Source organism: Urocitellus parryii, chromosome X, assembly GCF_045843805.1.
Source record: "Urocitellus parryii isolate mUroPar1 chromosome X, mUroPar1.hap1, whole genome shotgun sequence".
NCBI classification, from domain to species: Eukaryota; Metazoa; Chordata; class Mammalia; order Rodentia; family Sciuridae; genus Urocitellus; species Urocitellus parryii.
The window spans coordinates 19773714-19791002 of record NC_135547.1 but is presented as its reverse complement, the minus strand read 5'-3'; the positions used below and the strand labels follow the sequence as shown (position 1 = coordinate 19791002).

Genomic DNA, 17289 nt, shown 5'->3' with positions numbered 1-17289 from the left:
AGGCAGATGTGCTTTTCTGGTATCCCAGAAACAGATCAAAGTATGCTTTGTAGAAAGACCTGAAGTTTAAGCCAGTAATATAAATGGGTCTTACTGGGAAACCATACAAATATAAGAACTAGAAATATTTTAAACAAAAGCTTGACTATTTTAGGGACAAGTATTCAATTATTGGTAATGGGGTGATTAAGAGAGCAAGAGTTGTTTGGTGGAGAGTCGGTACTAGGGAAATTAAGTAAAATTAAACTTTACTTCTGTAATTATATCAGGATCAGGATCCATAATGAAAAGATTTCTTCCAGATCAGACTGGTAAATGCCACTTAAAATCGTTTGCATTAACTCAATTACAGAACATCTATGAGGCAGCTTCCTAGGCCACAGAGCAGGAGCATATCAGCTAGAATTTTGTACACATAATAACTGCAGAAATTAATCTTTTATCAGTTTATCACATCACAACGGCTATCATTAAATAATCTATGAGGTAAAAAAGTAATTTCTAATTGTTCCCTGGGATCTTCTAAGTAATGCCTTGTATCTTGTGACATGCCATAAAATAAATTGTACTCCTGTGAGTCATATCAATCATCATCTGCAGTAAAAATCTGACATTACCACCAATGAGGAAAAAAAAAACCAAAGGAAATGCATTCTACTATAGAAATCATGTTGAATAAAATTAGCACAAATCAAGAGGCTAGAAAACTTAATGAATTTCTTATCGGATTCTAAAAAAAAAAAAAAACAAAAAAACCACTCCCTACTCCTCCAGTGTGATCCCACATGATCAATAATGCAAGAAGGATTGAGACTTTGAATGGAGAGTCTCTGGCAGAAGTTGAATGGAAGGTGTATAGTTACCACTACTTTACCCTACAATTTGCTCTCTGATTCCCTGAAGCAGGTCATTTGACTGGTGTCCTGAACTAGCCCCTGACCTTTGAAAAGAGATTTGCTCTAACACTATAAAATATGGTGGGCTCAGGTGTTTGACAATAAAATCTTGCTCCAATCCTTGCTCAATTTGAAAGTAAGACATCCCATAAGAGGATGAGGGTAGCAATGTTGAGTTAAACGTTCCTTTGTCATAGTCACTTTTGAAGAATATTCCCGTAACCCCATTCTAACTCCTAGGAACCATTCTTCTATTCTGTGTGCCTGTGAGTTAAACTTGTTTCACTATTCCACATAGAGGTGAGGTCAGGCAGTATTTCTTTCTCTATCTGGCCTATTTCACTTAGCATAATGTTTTCCAAGCTAATCCATGTTGTCTCATTTAATAAACTATACAAATATCATATTTACATTGTACATCTTAAACATATATACTTTTATTTGCCAATTATATCAATAAAATGGAAAAAAGTAAAAGCTCCTCTGGTTTATTCTACATTTTCTGGACTCACCAAGCATATTCACTTCTGTTTTGTACATATCTAGGAGCCTTTGTCTTCCTTCCCTACTCCTTTAGAACCAGGGAGGAAACGTAGTGTGTGAAAGCCCAGGAAAGAGTTTCGGTAAGGAGTTGACAATGAAAAGTATTAGTGAAGGTCAAACAGGAGCTCTGAAGAGGCTATTGGTGATCTGAGAACCAATTTATCAACATAACTAATAAGCACTGGGTTCCAAGGCAAATATTTTGGCAAACTAAGAGTACAGGACATGAAATATATTTAATTTACCTAAATCTGTCTAGACATTCTGGAAAAAAGAATATCATGGTGCAAAACATCAATGCCCCTCTCAACTGTTTTTTGCATTTATGTATACAGGCATGATAGTTAAAGGGTGTTACATTAACCCAGATTTCCTTGAATTCTGAGAACCAACTTTATAATAAGGTTTTGCTGACAGCAGATTGTCCTATTCCCATATTTTCTTTGCATCTAAATAATACATGTATCTTTTGACTTTTAGTGTTTATTATATAGTCACTGATGGAATGGGTAACAAAGAAAGGTAACAGCTCTTTCAAATTTATCTTGTTAATTTTAAAAATGTTTGGCTAGCTGGAATTAGAATGAGACACCATTGTGCTAAATCTGAGAGCTGAAGAATTGTAGCAGAAAGGGGACAGTTTTCAATTCCCTCTGAGAAGTGTTGGGCCAAAATGCAACATTACATTTGAAGGTATCAGGACAAGATAAATTCTCAATAGGACAATATGAACAGATATAGCTTAATTGCTTTCTATAAATCCATTTAAACTCACTGATCCACAAAATACTAGACACTTATTAATCTTACTAATTTTATGCAGAAGGAAACTCTGTATTTAGGTTAAGTAGTACAAACCACCAGTGAATAACTAGCTAGTATTCCTCAAGAAAGTTAAGGTCATTCGAAATAGGAAACAACTGAGAAATGGTTACAGATCAGAAGAGAGAGGGGAGACAGAATCCAAACAAATGTACTGTGGTACTGGTATCCTGGAGTAGACACTAGAATAGAAAGGGAACATTACTGAAAAACATGGTGAAGTGGGAATAAAGCCAGCAGTTTAGTTAACAGTAATATGAGAATCTCAATTTTTTGGTTCTGATAAGTCTACTATGGTATTTTAAGATGTTAACGGCAGGGGGAAGCTGGGGTATAGCTCTGTAGTAGAGCACTTACCTAGCATGTTCAAAACCCCAATTTCAGTCTCAGCCCTGTAAAAAACAAAACAAAGCAAACCCCCCCAACATAAAACAAAACACTGGAGAAACTGGGTGAGGGATAATGCAGGTACTCTCTGGCCTGCTTTTAAAGTTCTTCCAATGAATCCAAAATGACTTTAAAATAAAAAGTTTATTTAAAGGCAACAACAAAACTATCAAAGAACAGAGAATTTTGTTTGAATTAATGTCCTAGAATTCAAAGATTTCCATGTAATAATAATCAATCTTTCTCTTCATCTTAACATGCACTTGCTCCTTTGTTAATATTCTTCTAGGAATCAACTCATGCATAAATGCAACCAGGATTTCAATCCCACGCACCTGATTGCTCTCTTCACATGCACAACTCAGAAGTGTCAATGAACATGAGCTGAGTCCTAAATCCTGTAGTAACTAGCTTTCCAAAGGCCTACAAGGTTATTCCAATGTAGATATATATGCTTCGAATAAAGTACATGAGGCTGGGGATGTAGTTCACTGGTGACACACTTGCTTAGCTCACATGAGGCCCTGGGTCTAGTTCCCAGCATCATAAGACACACAATATGCACTGACAACTTTCAGACAGCTGTGACTTACAAGTGATGACATCTGAGCATTTTGGAGCATAAGCTGCATCTGCTGGGCGAACATGGCTGCTGCAGTCTTCTGTTGAATCAGATTGTTACGTCCATTAATCTCCAGCTGCGTTTTTAAGTGTGGAGGAGGGTGAAGGTACTTGCAATTCTCGCGAGTACACCGACCCTAATAGTGAAGAATTAGACAAAGTTTTTATTTAGTATTTCTAACAATCTTACATGGTTGAGGAAATAAGAGCTTATTTATTAAGTTCTTATCATGTGCCAAGAACTTTCATAAATGTTTTCCATGAATTAACTTATTTCATCTTCCTAAGTGTAAAACTGATACTTTTACAATCTTCATTTTCTAGGCCAGGAAACTGAGATTAAGAGAGGCTAAGTGACTTGCCCATGCACACACAACTAAAAAGTGACAAAACTAGAACTAAAACACAGCTGGTCTGATTCCAGAACTCCTTCTCTTAGCCACTCTGCTCTGCTTTGGTATGTATCAAGTTATGTTTAGAACATAAAATATTGTGAATATTATGTCATAAAATTTAAATAAATTACAAATTTAAATAAAAATCATCCATCACGAGCTGGCAAATCATGTGTTTTTAAAGAAGACTTGGGATTTGGATCCACATGTATAAGTAACCAAGAAAATCCAGGGAAAACATTTAATAACCATCCACACATAGATATATAAATTTTGGATTCCATTATTTGAGGGCAATCTAGGAGCTCTTTTCCCAAAATCTACAACGTGAAAAGCATCCTGAAATCCACTGACATTCTGTTAATCAAAAAATAAATCCTTATATCTGGCAGCCAACTTTTTCTTCAGGCTCTAGAAGCAAAGGCCTTACACTACTTAGATAATTGAAACCAAAGTATATTTTAGATTCTCAGCTATTTGGATGTCTTATTGATGATTTAAACACCTTCAAGACAGGATAACATGTCAGTTCCACAGAATCCAACATGCCTTTGGTGTCACCTAAACACTAACACGGCTGCCAATTATGGTGTTTACTATGTGGTAGCAAAGAATGTCACCGGACTAGCTGTTTATCACATTATCATGTGAACCATTGTTGTTTTCAACTCATGAGCACTACATGCAGCAGCTAATAATTATCTCATTTGGATTACTAGGTCCACTATAATTCTTTTATGGCAAACACAACCACAAGAAATTCTTATTCCTATAGATACTAAGATTCTTTATAGTGCATGAGGATATTGGGAGAGGAAGAGAGAGAAAAATGACAATTTTTTTTTGGACTCAAGAGTGCAAGTTACTAGGCCACCTGAATTCCCAGGAGAAAATCGAGTTAGTTTACCAAGTGTTTTTCATTCAACACATGCTATGCATTTTTCTTATTTATGATGCTTAAGTAGTTTAGGCAATCACTTCTCCATATTTATTTTTCTTGCCATGAAAGCATTCCTATAAGTTCACTGGGAATCCAGGTGTGGCCTTCAAAACTTTTATAAAGCTATATATAATGCAAACTTTTTGATGGGGGGTACTTCACTCATTCATTTTATTTTTACTTTTTGAATTTTCAGGAGAGGAATTTATTAGTGCATTACAGGTGTACATAATAGCTGGGTTCATTTCCACATCATCATACATGCATTGAATCTCTTTTACTTTTTCATTCATTTAAAAACATTTAAAATATTTTAAATTGCACATAAGAATCATACACATTTATGGCATGCAGTGTAATATTTCAATACATGTATACAATGTGCAATGATCAAATTGGTGTAATTTGTCTATCACCTTAAACATTTATCATTTTTTTGTGTGTGCTAGGAACATTCAAATTCTCTCTAGTTAGCTATTTTTTAACATTAAACAAGGCGAGTGGTGGGAGGGAAAGGGAGAGAGAAGGGAAATTGCATGGAAACGGAAGGAAACCTTCAAAGCTATACGAAATCACATATAAGAGGTTGTGAGGGGAAAGGGGGGCAGAAACAAGGGAGAGAACTGAACAACAACAGATTAGGTAGAGAGAGAAGATGGGAGGGGAGGGGAGCGGGGATAGTAGGGAATAGGAAAGGCAGCAGAATACAACAGACACTAATATGGCATTATGTAAAAATGTTTATGTGTAACCGATGTGATTCTGCAATCTGTATTTGGGGTAAAAATGGGAGTTCATAACTCACTTGAATCAAATATATGAAAGATGATATGTCATGAGCTTTGTAATGTTTTGAACAACCAATAAAAAATAAATAAAACATACAATTAATTATTGTCAATCATAGTTACCTTACTGTGCTATGGAACATTAGCAGTGATCCCCTATCCAACTGCATCCATTAACCATATTAGATCACTGGAACCAGGTAGCTCTATTGTCTTACCTCCCTGGCAAGAAGTGGAATATAACTTAAACTTAGTGCCAGAAATGAAAAGGTACACTGTTGCTTTCTATGGTGGATATCTTTTTGTTTCTCTTTTTGATCAATTTAGATATAAGCAAATTTAAATGATTTTCAAAAAGTTTAATAATATTTCCACTTCAATTTGCCTTTATATTTCTCTGCAAATCCTGGAAAAAAAAAGAATTTATAGGTTGAAAGAATTAAGAATGATATTAACTTAATCCTCTCGAATTCTTACAAGGAGACTAGGAATAGCTATATAATTTCAGCACATGTAGGGAATGTAAGGAAATCCTCATCTATGCTTAAAAATGACAATAAAGAGGGTTTTTTCAAGATGAATGTGTTCCAAGGTAAGCCATTAGCTTCGTTTTTACATCTATCATATCTTGCAGCAAGGCAAAGATGGTCTCAGGATTTTAGTGTATACATCTTCCACCCTCCACCCACATAACTGAGGTTATCTGGCTTAAAATTCACCGCCTGGAGGAGGTAGGGCACTTAGTGACTTTCACCATCAGGCATGCTAGTTTATATTTCTACTTCAGGCTTCCTCCTCCTCCTCCTTCCACACCCCAACATTAAACATTTCCCCAAGGCTCAGGCCTAAATCCTTTGCTGTCTCTTCTTATTTCTTTTTCCTGGAGAAATGAAATTGTTCCAAAGTTTCTCTAAAGTTTCATCCTGCCCTGCAACTGTCCAGGTCTTAAATCTCTATCTCTACCTCTGACCTCTCTTCTGAATTTCAGACCTTTGCATCACCAGTTGCAGCAGCATTTGAAGATACTGCCCCCCAACCAGGTCTAAATGCCTCACTCCTGACCTTCCTTCTCCTTTTCTTATCTTTCATCTTGCTGCTTACGCACATTCAGGGCCATTGCACCAATCCCTAGGCTTTGGGGCACTCACAGAGCAGCAGTGAGAAAAGAAATCAGGCAGCTGCTGAGCAGGATCGCTTTAGGATTACCAAGCCACCTAGTGCTTGTTAACACAATTAGTACATATGGTCACACAATACAATTTCTAACTCTTCTGCAATACACACACACACACACACACACACACGTATATAAAGACTGTCTTTTAGTTTGTTTTTTTTTTAATGTGGTGTTGAACCCAGTGCCTCATGTGTGCTAGGCAAGTGCTCTACCACTTAGCCACAACTCCAGCCCAAGATCATCTTTGTTACTCACAAATTCCAAATAATACATTAGTTTTTTAAAAAGAAAGAAAAAAAAGAATAATTGGGATTTCATTATTTGTGGTGAGAACTTAGAAAGTTTTAATACCATTTGGAATGAATGCAATCAGAGAAGAAGAAAGGGAGGGAGTATAGAATATTTGGCACATTTTCTGCCAACCCAGAGATAAAGAATTGAACATGCCTTTGTGCTTTTATATCACTGTTCCTTACATATAACAACTTTAGTTTTCACTTATAACATTTTTACAAAGCGAAAATGGTAAACAAATAGGTAAAAAAGGATAATCATGCCTTAAAAATTACATCAAGTTGGGCTATAAAACTAAAGTCTGGAATATGAGGCAGCAAGAGATTTTTAAAAAAACATATTCATCTTAGTTATGAGATTTTACTTGATTTATAAAGCATTCTTTTTTGAATGACAGAATTCATAATTTAATTCTATAACAATGCAAATGCATAGCAATACCATTTTACCAGAGACTGCTGTTTATGTTAAAGAAAGCTTATAAAATAAAAAAATCTGCATTTTCTTTCGAAACAATAGATGAGGAGAACAAGTAATTTAATATCTAGGTTATCTGTGGAATACAATGTTACAAAAGAAAACCAAGCCTCTCATGTTTTTCAAAATGTCTTTAGAACTCAGGATAATGTATCTATGTGCAGAACACTTGGTGATAATCAACCTCCTCTAGATAGCATTTTGTGGGGAACAAGCTTTGCTTTTGATATTTGGTAACACTTTCTTTTCATCATTGCAGGGGATAAAGACTGTGGTAGATTAAGTATGGATGGGATGAAGTGTGGAAGGGGCAGTGATTGTCCCAACAGAGTATGTAATCACACATTATACTTGTATTTTGGAAAAACCTATGAATAGAAAGTTCCAATGATTTTTCTGAGCTAACTAAGCACTCTAAGTGGGCCACAAGATATCCCACCACAGTAAATCTATAATAGCCCAGAAACTATCTTGAATCTTAAAAAAAAAAAAAAAATCACTTCTCACATTTCCCTAGCTAAGTCAATGGTGTCCTAAGCCTTCTTTCTTCCAATCTAGACACAAAAGGTCAGAAAGGCCATGTATTAGTGGAAAGTATTAGATTATGTAATTTATCAAGGACTCAGAAATATTATACCTGTCACAATTGCCACCTTTCATAGAGGTGCCTATATCCTAAAAACAGCAGCTAAGGCTAGTCAAGATATATTAAACCAGTCTCTCTCTCTCTCTCTCTCTCTCTCTCTCTCTCTCTCTCTCTCTCTCTCTCTCTCACACACACACACACACACACACACACACACACAATCTCTCTCCTTCCCTTCTATACATACAAAGTTAAAGAAATGTAAGAGATGAGTGTGAAAGTTCATTTATGCTAGCCTCAATTTCTCTCCTTTTCCATTTCCTTTTGACATTCAAAACATGTCATTCTCTTCTGGTCTTTCATTATGTTATTGAGTTAAGAAAATACCACAGTGATTCAATAGGAAAGTAGTTCATTGCTGAAGTAAGTGCTCCTATACCTATGAATCTTCTAGTTCCCTTTTCCCACCTACTGTCTTAGAAAATGCAGCCAAAAAACAGCAGGGGGGAGGAATGGTCAATGACATTTCTGAACTACATCTGCATGGAATAGTTGATAAGAGACAGAGGAAAAAGTTGCAGAGCATTTATAAAACCTCCCAAATTCAATCTACTGCCTTTTTCCAACCTTCAGGCTTTTCACAAATGAATACAAAGCCTCTGACTGAGGGAGAAAAATAGCATTGTAGTGATTCAAATCCCACCTAAGTCTTGAGAGTTATGAGAGTCAGATTCTGTCAGATAACAAGACTTCCCATGCACTTGGTGGTAGAAAAAGCCTGTGAAAAGTACTTTTTTTATGTTCATGAGAAAGCTCTACCATCCATCAAAATAAGAAAAGGACCCTAGGAAGCTGAAAACTACCCTTTGTCAGTCACAGTATCTTAACAAAAACAGCTGTTGGCAGAGTGACTTGCTTCTTCAAATACATTTGAAGTTATAGGGGAAAAAACCCCAAATGCCCTCTCTCAAATATAATTATAACTGGATTATCTTTTCAAAGACATAATCTCACCAATCTTCCCTACTACCAAGAGTTAAAACTTAAATGTTAAATAAATAGACCCGTCAGATGATTTGGACTATGAAGAAAATATTGTTACTGCATTTTAACCATCATGTGTTAAATGAAATATCCTATTGATAATGTTGCCCCAATGTAACATACTTATGTTTTTATACATGGCTTTTCAGAGTAAGTAATAGGAATTTGAGCATTAGAAATCATAGGTACTATGTTGCCTGGTTCCTGCAACAATCACAGACCTATTAAAGTCTAGGAAAAACCTGAAAGAGCTAAAAGTGAGTCAACATTGGCATACATTGGGCATTAGCCAGATATCAGCATAGAAATGGCAAATTTTCCATTTTCTTTCTCTTAGAATTCTGTCTTGGTCTGGAGTTGTGGCTCAGGGGTACAGCACTTGCCTTGCACATGTGAGGCACTGGGTTTGATCATCAGCACCACATAAAAATAAATAAATAAATAAAATAAAGGTATTGTGTCCATCTACAACTAAAAATACTTTTAAAAAAGAATTCTGTATTTATAAAAATGGAAACAATCTACACCATTTTCTCCTCCAAATAGTATATCATAAATAAGTATTGATGTTATGCACAGTACCCTTAAACTTCTGCATACAACTTTTTCTTTAAATTTGAGATGTAAGAAATCTGGTGAAAAAAGTCTTACTAAATCATTTCCTGAGTATACTGAAGGCAAGACTCGTGAGGTTGAACATAGACCCCCATGAAATGGGCCAGCCAAGTGCCCCCTATTTCAGTCAACACTGTAGTCCCCTTCCTCATGCTGGTGGAACCCTGTTTTCTTGACATAATTCATATACGCATATATAGAACAATGACTTTCATGCAAATGAGCTATCCAATTTGAATAGGCAAGAACCTGGGAGGAATGAGATGGACATCATTACCCTAGGTACATGTATGAAGACACAAATGGTGTGACTCTACTTTGTGTACAACCAGAGACATGAAAAATTGTGCTCCATTTGTGTACTATGAATCAAAATGCATTCTGCTGTCATGTATAACAAATTAGAACAACTCAATTAATTAATTAGTTAAAAAAAAGAACCTGGGAGGAAATGAGAGAATCTTCTTACCTAGTTGTCCTCAAGAAAGCTTTTCAATTGTGACCTCCAAAAGATGAAGGGAGGGTCAGCCTCAACAATTACACTGTTGTTCAGAAGTAGTCTGCTAAGATTATTTGATTCTCAAAATTGAAACATTTTAGGGCTCAACCGGATTTTGAGGAATGTCTTGTGCACCTCTATCTGACTGAGAAAGTCAAGGTCAAAAGGGTTAGGTGACTTGTCCTAACTCACAAGCAGCTCAGCAAGCCATAAAAGACAAGTTTCCAGGATCTCATTATCCAACATAGACTCTCAGTTCAAAGGATTCTTCCCCTACAAAGATTTTCCTGAAGCTATCTCCCTACCCCCACATCCCTTATCGCTCCCTCCTTTGCGCCTCCAACTGTACCTGTACTCAGATTACCTAGTACTTATCACTGAATACATCGATAAATTGTTTGCATGCCTATCTCCCCTATTAAAGTTTGAGGCCATCTAAAGGTGGAACTGTACCTTCCTCATCTTTTGAATCTCCAGGGATGTGTCTGTGCCTGGTGAATAGCAGCCCCACCATATTAGTCTGTTGGACTTTGTGAGAATAATTTCATAAGGCCTACCTACTATTTGGAAGCCTAATCGTTTCTCTTACTATTTCCTTTCATAAAGTCTTTCTTCTCCCTTCAACACATGATTGAAGCTATTCCTGGTTGTCTCCTCCAAATGAACCGCTATCCTATTTAGGTCTAGAAAATAGCTAATTTTTTCATTGTTGTTGTTATAACTAGAAGTCCTGAGGAATATGGGATCATTGTGGCTGAAAAAGCCTGGTAGTTTAGTATAGCTGAACCAGAAGTGACATGAATCCATGAGGCACACAGACACAAGCCCTAGTCTAATTTCAGGGGTCTCTGGCCCTAAGGGCTCCCAGGATATAGGGTCCCATAGGCTGTATACAAAAACCAGTAGCTGATCCATATCTAATCACCACCTGAGACTGCCCAAGGGGAGCCCTGAATTTTCAGGGTCAGTTTACAACAAGCTGTTTCTCTAACTGCCCCACCTCCACCCAGAATTTCTCAGAACAAGCTGTAGGTCAAATTCCCTGAAGCTACTTAGACAAAGGTGGAATACATGGCTTTAGGAAAATAACAGCAGGTGGAGCCTTCTTGTGGATCTCTACTGCATACACTGACTTACAAGAAAAATGTTCCACCTACATTCTACTTCAGTCACATTAAACATTTATTTTCAAATAACCGTGAGCTTGAGATTTTTCTTTGAAATTTTTTGGAGAGCAGATATCACTAAAAATCTTAGTTGCTGTTTACAGGGAAAGGAAGCCTGCCTCACCAACACCCTGAATCTTCTTCTGGCTCCCCTCCCTCTCCCAAACACACTTTTTACCCCTGCTCTAATCGAATATCTTCAATTGCTTTAGAAAAATATTAACCAGATGTTTGGTGAATAACAAACTCATCGAGAATGCATCATTCTGTTTACAAAACAGCCAGCCAGAATAAAAGTAAAACCCCAAAGACAACAAAGCACATTGGCACCTAGCTACCAAAATCCAGAAGGCATTCCTCATGGTAAGTATCCATAGAAGCTGTCTTTAGAGCAGCTGATGGCAACTAACATAAAATGTCGTGAAATACAGAAAAAAAAAAAAAGGAAAGCAAAGTAATGGCATTCAATTTGTTACTCTAAGAAAACACACATAAAATCACACAACCAGAAAGCTACTTACCCCATATGCTTCATTATAAAACAACAAAGCGTTGTTTCTGGCCCATAAGTCAAATCTCCTGTCCTAATGGTTCTCTCACTCCCTTTTTCTAGACAGCCCATCCAACATCTACCAAAGCAGTTTACAAACCAGGACAAAAAGGACACCAGCTGCTTGTACCCTTTCTTCCCGGCCAGGGCTCCTGCTTAGAATCCTATCTGGGGATGTCAGATTTATCAAATAAAAAACAAAGGGCTCCCAATTAAAATTGAATTGCAGATGAACACTGAATATTCTTTTAAGTATAAGTATGCCCCATACAATATTTTCTCTGCAGTCCTCTCCCTGGTGAGTTGAGCTAAATAAACTCAAATTCTCCAAAACCCATTTTATCTACTTTACCACAAAGTCCTAGGAAGCCCCCTCCATGTAATCCCTGATCAGTCAATCAGTTGCCCAGAGTGAAGCACAAGGTACTCAAAGCACCAGCTTACCTGATCAGCTGCAAGAAATCGAAGGAAGTTGACTGTTGGAGAAGGCAATTTTTTAATTCCATAGCTCCTCCCACCAAAAGCTTCACACCAATCACTTACCTTATCAACCACTCCACCTTCCCACCCACAGAAGCAAAACTGGACTAAAATATGTCCAAGAGATCTTTTCTGATCTTGATGCCTGCTGGAGCTCCCTCTTTAGGTTAGGACGCAGAGGGGCATGGTGTGTGACTCAGACCTCTAATTTTTTCTATTTTTGTGGTGCTGGAGATAGAATCCAGGGCCTTGTGCATGCTAGGCAAGCGCTCTACCACTGAGCTGCACCCCCAGCCTGCTTCCAAATTTATACAACAGTTTTAAAAAAAATTGTAGCTGTAGATGGACAGCATGGCTTTATTTTGTTTATTTTTATTCAGTGCTAAGGATGGAACCCAGGGCCTCACACATGCCACTGAGCTACAGCCCCAGTCTGATAAAATAGTTTTTGAGCATATAAATTGTTACATGAAGATGAGGTTTTTATGTTTTTTAAGGGTTTTTTTTTGTGGTGTGGGGGCGGTGGCAGGGGGCAAGTGAACATTTTCTTTTTCTTAGACCTCTCTGGAATACTGAATTTCAAGCAAAACTCATCCATTATAGTCCAGGAAAATGATTGATTAACATCATGTTTCTATAAACACATGAGATCGATGCAGGTACATATTCAAAATGTGCAGATGAATAACCATTATTTGCATAGATATCTTTTTCAGTCAATCCTTGATTATTCATATTAAAAGAGAGGGAGAAAAGTTGAGGGGCATGGCTAATTCTAACTAATAAAGTAATATATTCTGGGAAAAATAGCAATTCATAATAGCCCCGTATTTCTGAATACAATTTTCACAAGAAATGGTGATAATGAACATTTAGGAATCAATTGCTAGACACAGTCCTGAATTTATTTTTTATTCATTAAGAAAGCAGATGCTTCCACTGGAATTATCAAAGATTCAGGATTAATAAGGTCAGAATGAATGAAATTGTACAATGCTGTGGAAATTGAGATGTCTAGAGACAAATCATAGAAACATTAAGTGATAAATCTGGAAAGGCTCTTGGAAATCTTTTAATCCATTATTCATCAGAGTGTGTACAGAGACCACTAGTTCCAGAGAGGATTCTCAAGAACTAGGTCTCCTGGTCAAATAGGTAGAAAAAATTGGTGTACTGTCTTGCTCTAGTCTGATGATATGTAAGAGCATAATAAAGGTTCTCACATCTCCTAGGGGAAAGAAATTTGTTTACTTTATTAACCCAGAATTTTCCAACATTGTTCAACAACAGAAATTACCCCTATACCTTTTCATCAAAGGCCGGTTGACATCTCTCCATAGAATACCCTTATGAAAATACTGATCTAACTCACCTTCCTCAGGGTACAGGTAAAGAAAGTGAAGCCTAAACAAAAGTGTGTAATGTTTATAGTTTTCTTCTCACTTTCATTTTGACTTCTCTCCTAAATTGAAAAACAGAGTGAAATCCAAAGAATTGAATCTTTCATTGAAAGGATACTTTTGCCTATACTTCATCTCTCAAAAAATAACAAGGTGGATATTTTTTCCTATGGTTGCTACAAAACAATATCCCACAGTCATCCTGCCAACACCCCTTTCTGAAGCTGTAAATTTCATCAGATCTCTCCAAATGGCCGCTGTCTTTCTTCTTTTGTTTAAAGGCTTCACTCAGGCTACTCCTGAAATAAAAACTTCAAGACTTCTCTAACTGGCTTTCCTATACTATGACTTCTTTCCCTTGATACCAAGCCAGTTATTTTAGGTTTTCCATGACTTAAGGGTCTCAAGTGAGTTTTAGCTGTACTAAAACATAGGAAGTGGGAAGGCATTTGGCAATCCCCACAATTCCTACATGTTTTAGTTATGCACTAAGCTTAAACATTGGGGTTTCTACTTGGCAAAATTAAATTTCCTGTCTCTAAGTGAAAAGAAAGTTTCAAACAAGAATTTAATTTAGACAAACATCTTACAAAGGTGTAAGAAGAGTATCAAGTGAGAAAGTCACTGATTATTGTTCAGATTTAAGCAATTTATCTCTATGGGGCTCAGCGTGCTGCTGAATAAATTAAATAATTATGTCTCTATAGCCATCCACATATCCCTCCACCCAAAGGTTATGTAAAGGGCAGATACAATTATTGATTTATCACTGCATTTTGAAATCAGGAACACAAAGATGAAAACCAGTTGCTCTTGTGCTAAACATGAGTCTTCTTTCAGATAAAGAAATGAAAAAGCAAGCATGATACCAAAATGCTTGTTTACAGGGTCTTGCTAAATTCCTAAGAGTGAGATCATATTTCAAACCCCTAATAGAACCACATATATTCACTTTAAAATAAGCATGTTCCTTATAATCCTTTCCAACTGCCAAACTAATACCAAAAAATGCAGTTTCCAAGCAGAACATTTTACTTGGTGGCATGGATTGCCATTAAAATACTTTGAGACATGTACAAAGTCTACATTTGTTAGTGATAATATATATTTATCACCAAAAAGTCTTATTGAGACCTTCGTGTTAACTTGTTATTAAAACTGTAGGCAGTTTAGAGTATTGCACAAAGCCCCAAAGAAAGTTCCAAATTTCAAGCGTTGTGTATTTAAATAAGTTGGCATTTTTAGCTAAGTGATTCTTTTTAAATGCATTGAAAATTAGGCCAACTTATGGTCCATTTTCGTTTTGTAGACATGAAAACAAGCAAATTCTTTCTTTTCTAAAAGTAAAGATCTATTCTGCTTGGCCTGAGTATCTACCAAGTTGTTTTAAGATTCATTCAAAGTGTGTCTCAGAGATGTGAATAGAATCTACCAAGTTCTAAATGAAACTGTTGCAATTACTTTTTTTTTTTTAAAAAAATCTATGTGTTTTAAAATGATTCTTTTCCAGTCTAATTTGGTAAAGCTTTCAGAGGAACAGTTAATATTTGATGATGATGAAACTGTACTCAGTACTCAAAAAACTAAACAAGGCCATCTACAAACAATGTAACTAGAAGTTGGGTTATTTTAACTAAAGTGATTAGGGGAGGGTTTTGTGTTTTAAAATAAATCAATCCCTCAACCATTAATTCTCTGCCCTTACAAAGAAGAATTTGAAATATGACCACTTTCAAAGAATGCTTATCTCTAAATCCAAGAGAAGGACAAAATAAAGCAAAGACCAGATAGAATTCATTAATTAGCTTTAAAATCTATCAATTGTACTCCCTAAATCAGTTTAAACAGTAGGAACAAGACTTATTAGAAGATAAGAACACTGGAAAAATGTGGCATTCTTTCAAAATGTGCATCCCTTAAGTACAAAAAGGTTTCTAGGGTCATTTGGGCCATGATGATCATCTAATCAGTGCCTTTTAATGAGTGGAATCCTTGGTTTGGTGAGAAAAATAAAACAAAACAAATCTACACAAGCTCCATTTTCCCATTCCTGAAAATCAGGATAAAATTAGAAAATATGTCTTTCTGAAAAAAAAAATGAGTCTGTTTATGCCTCTTATATAAGGTAAATCAAATTCCAAGCTAGAAAAGATTTGATAAAGTAGCTGCAGTAAAATAAACTAGGCAGTGTAAAATATCAGCATGTCAATCTTTTACACTTATTTTTCTACTGAAGGTAACCAGAGCATTTATTTGGCTTTAGATGGTTTCATGTTTCATTGCCTTTATATACTAGACGCTAGCATATAAGGTCAAATGATCCCTCAGACTTGAACTAATGCAGAGTATTTATGAGTGCTGTAGAATAATTGTATATGCAGTTTTAGCTCATATCCCTTGTCATGGGACAATTGTTAACACACATTTAGAGATCATGTTGATATCCCTGTAAAATTATGTTTTCCATCAATATCATAAAAGCACTCACCATAACAAAATTCATTTGAGAGATAATTAGAATACTGTGTTCTGGTTTGCATTTTCTTCAACACCATTTCAACCTGTACATTATTATCTTACCTCATTGTGTATTTACCATGTGCCTGGCACTGGGAAAAGTGTTGTAATATGCATTATGACATTTATTCTTCACAATTTAGGAAAGGCCCAAAATGGCAGAACTAAAAAGTAATAGAGCTGGGATTTCAACCTAGGAATTCTGGATCCTGAGTTCACATTTTTAAGACCAGAACTTTATTGCTTTGTAATATTTAAAATATATATATACACACACACACAAACACATGTGTGTGTGTTTGTTGTTTATGGACCTTTATTTTATTCATTTATTTATATGCAGTGCCGAGAATTGAAGCCAGTGCCTCACACATGCTAGGCAAGTGTGCTACCACTGAAACAAAACTCCAGCCCTGCTTTGTAATATTTTGATAGAGCTAAACTGAGGAACTGGTTCAAATATTTCTACTGTCTGAGCCACATTTTTCCTTCTAAGATTATTTTATGGCTTGAATGTGAGGTGTCCCCAAAAGCTCATGTGTGAGACAATGTGAGACGGCTCAGAGGGGAAATGATCCAGTTGTGACAGCCTTAAAAAAATCAGTGAATTAATCACCTGATGGGATTATTTGAATGGGAACTGAAGGCAGGTCAGGTGTGGGTCATTGGGGACATGGCTTTTGGGGTTTATATTTGTATCTCATGGATGGAGTCAGTCTCTCTCTCTCTCTCTCTCTCTCTCTCTCTCTCTCTCTCTCTCTCTCTCTTTCCTTCCTGATCACCATGTGAACAGCTTCCCTCTGCCACTCTTCTGCCATGATGTTCTGCCTCACCTTGAGCCCTGAGGAATGGTGCCTGCTATCTGTGGATTGAGACCTCTGAAACCATAGGCCCCTAAATATACTTTTCCTCCTAAAATTGTTTTGGTCAGCTCTTTTAGTCACAGCAGTGAAAGAGATGACTAAAACAGATTATAACAAAGATTGCGATCAACTGGCTGTTTGGTATGTCCAGAAACAATTTAACAGACAAACATGGCAAGTAGGATATTTTGTTAGGTATCTGGGGTCTCAGGGGATTTGAAAATGAATA

The 17289-nt window shown here is 36.4% G+C and overlaps 1 protein-coding gene across 2 annotated transcripts in view; it reads right to left on the bottom strand.

Moving 5' to 3' along the window:
- Mbnl3 (muscleblind like splicing regulator 3) overlaps nt 1–17289 on the bottom strand; it is a 60234-nt gene that overhangs the window by 24512 nt on the left and 18433 nt on the right. For both annotated transcript variants that reach the window (XM_077793773.1, XM_026415166.2), the window contains exon 2: nt 3242–3406. In XM_077793773.1, coding sequence (XP_077649899.1) covers nt 3242–3406 — 165 coding nt within the window. The remainder of the gene's footprint in view (nt 1–3241; nt 3407–17289) is intronic.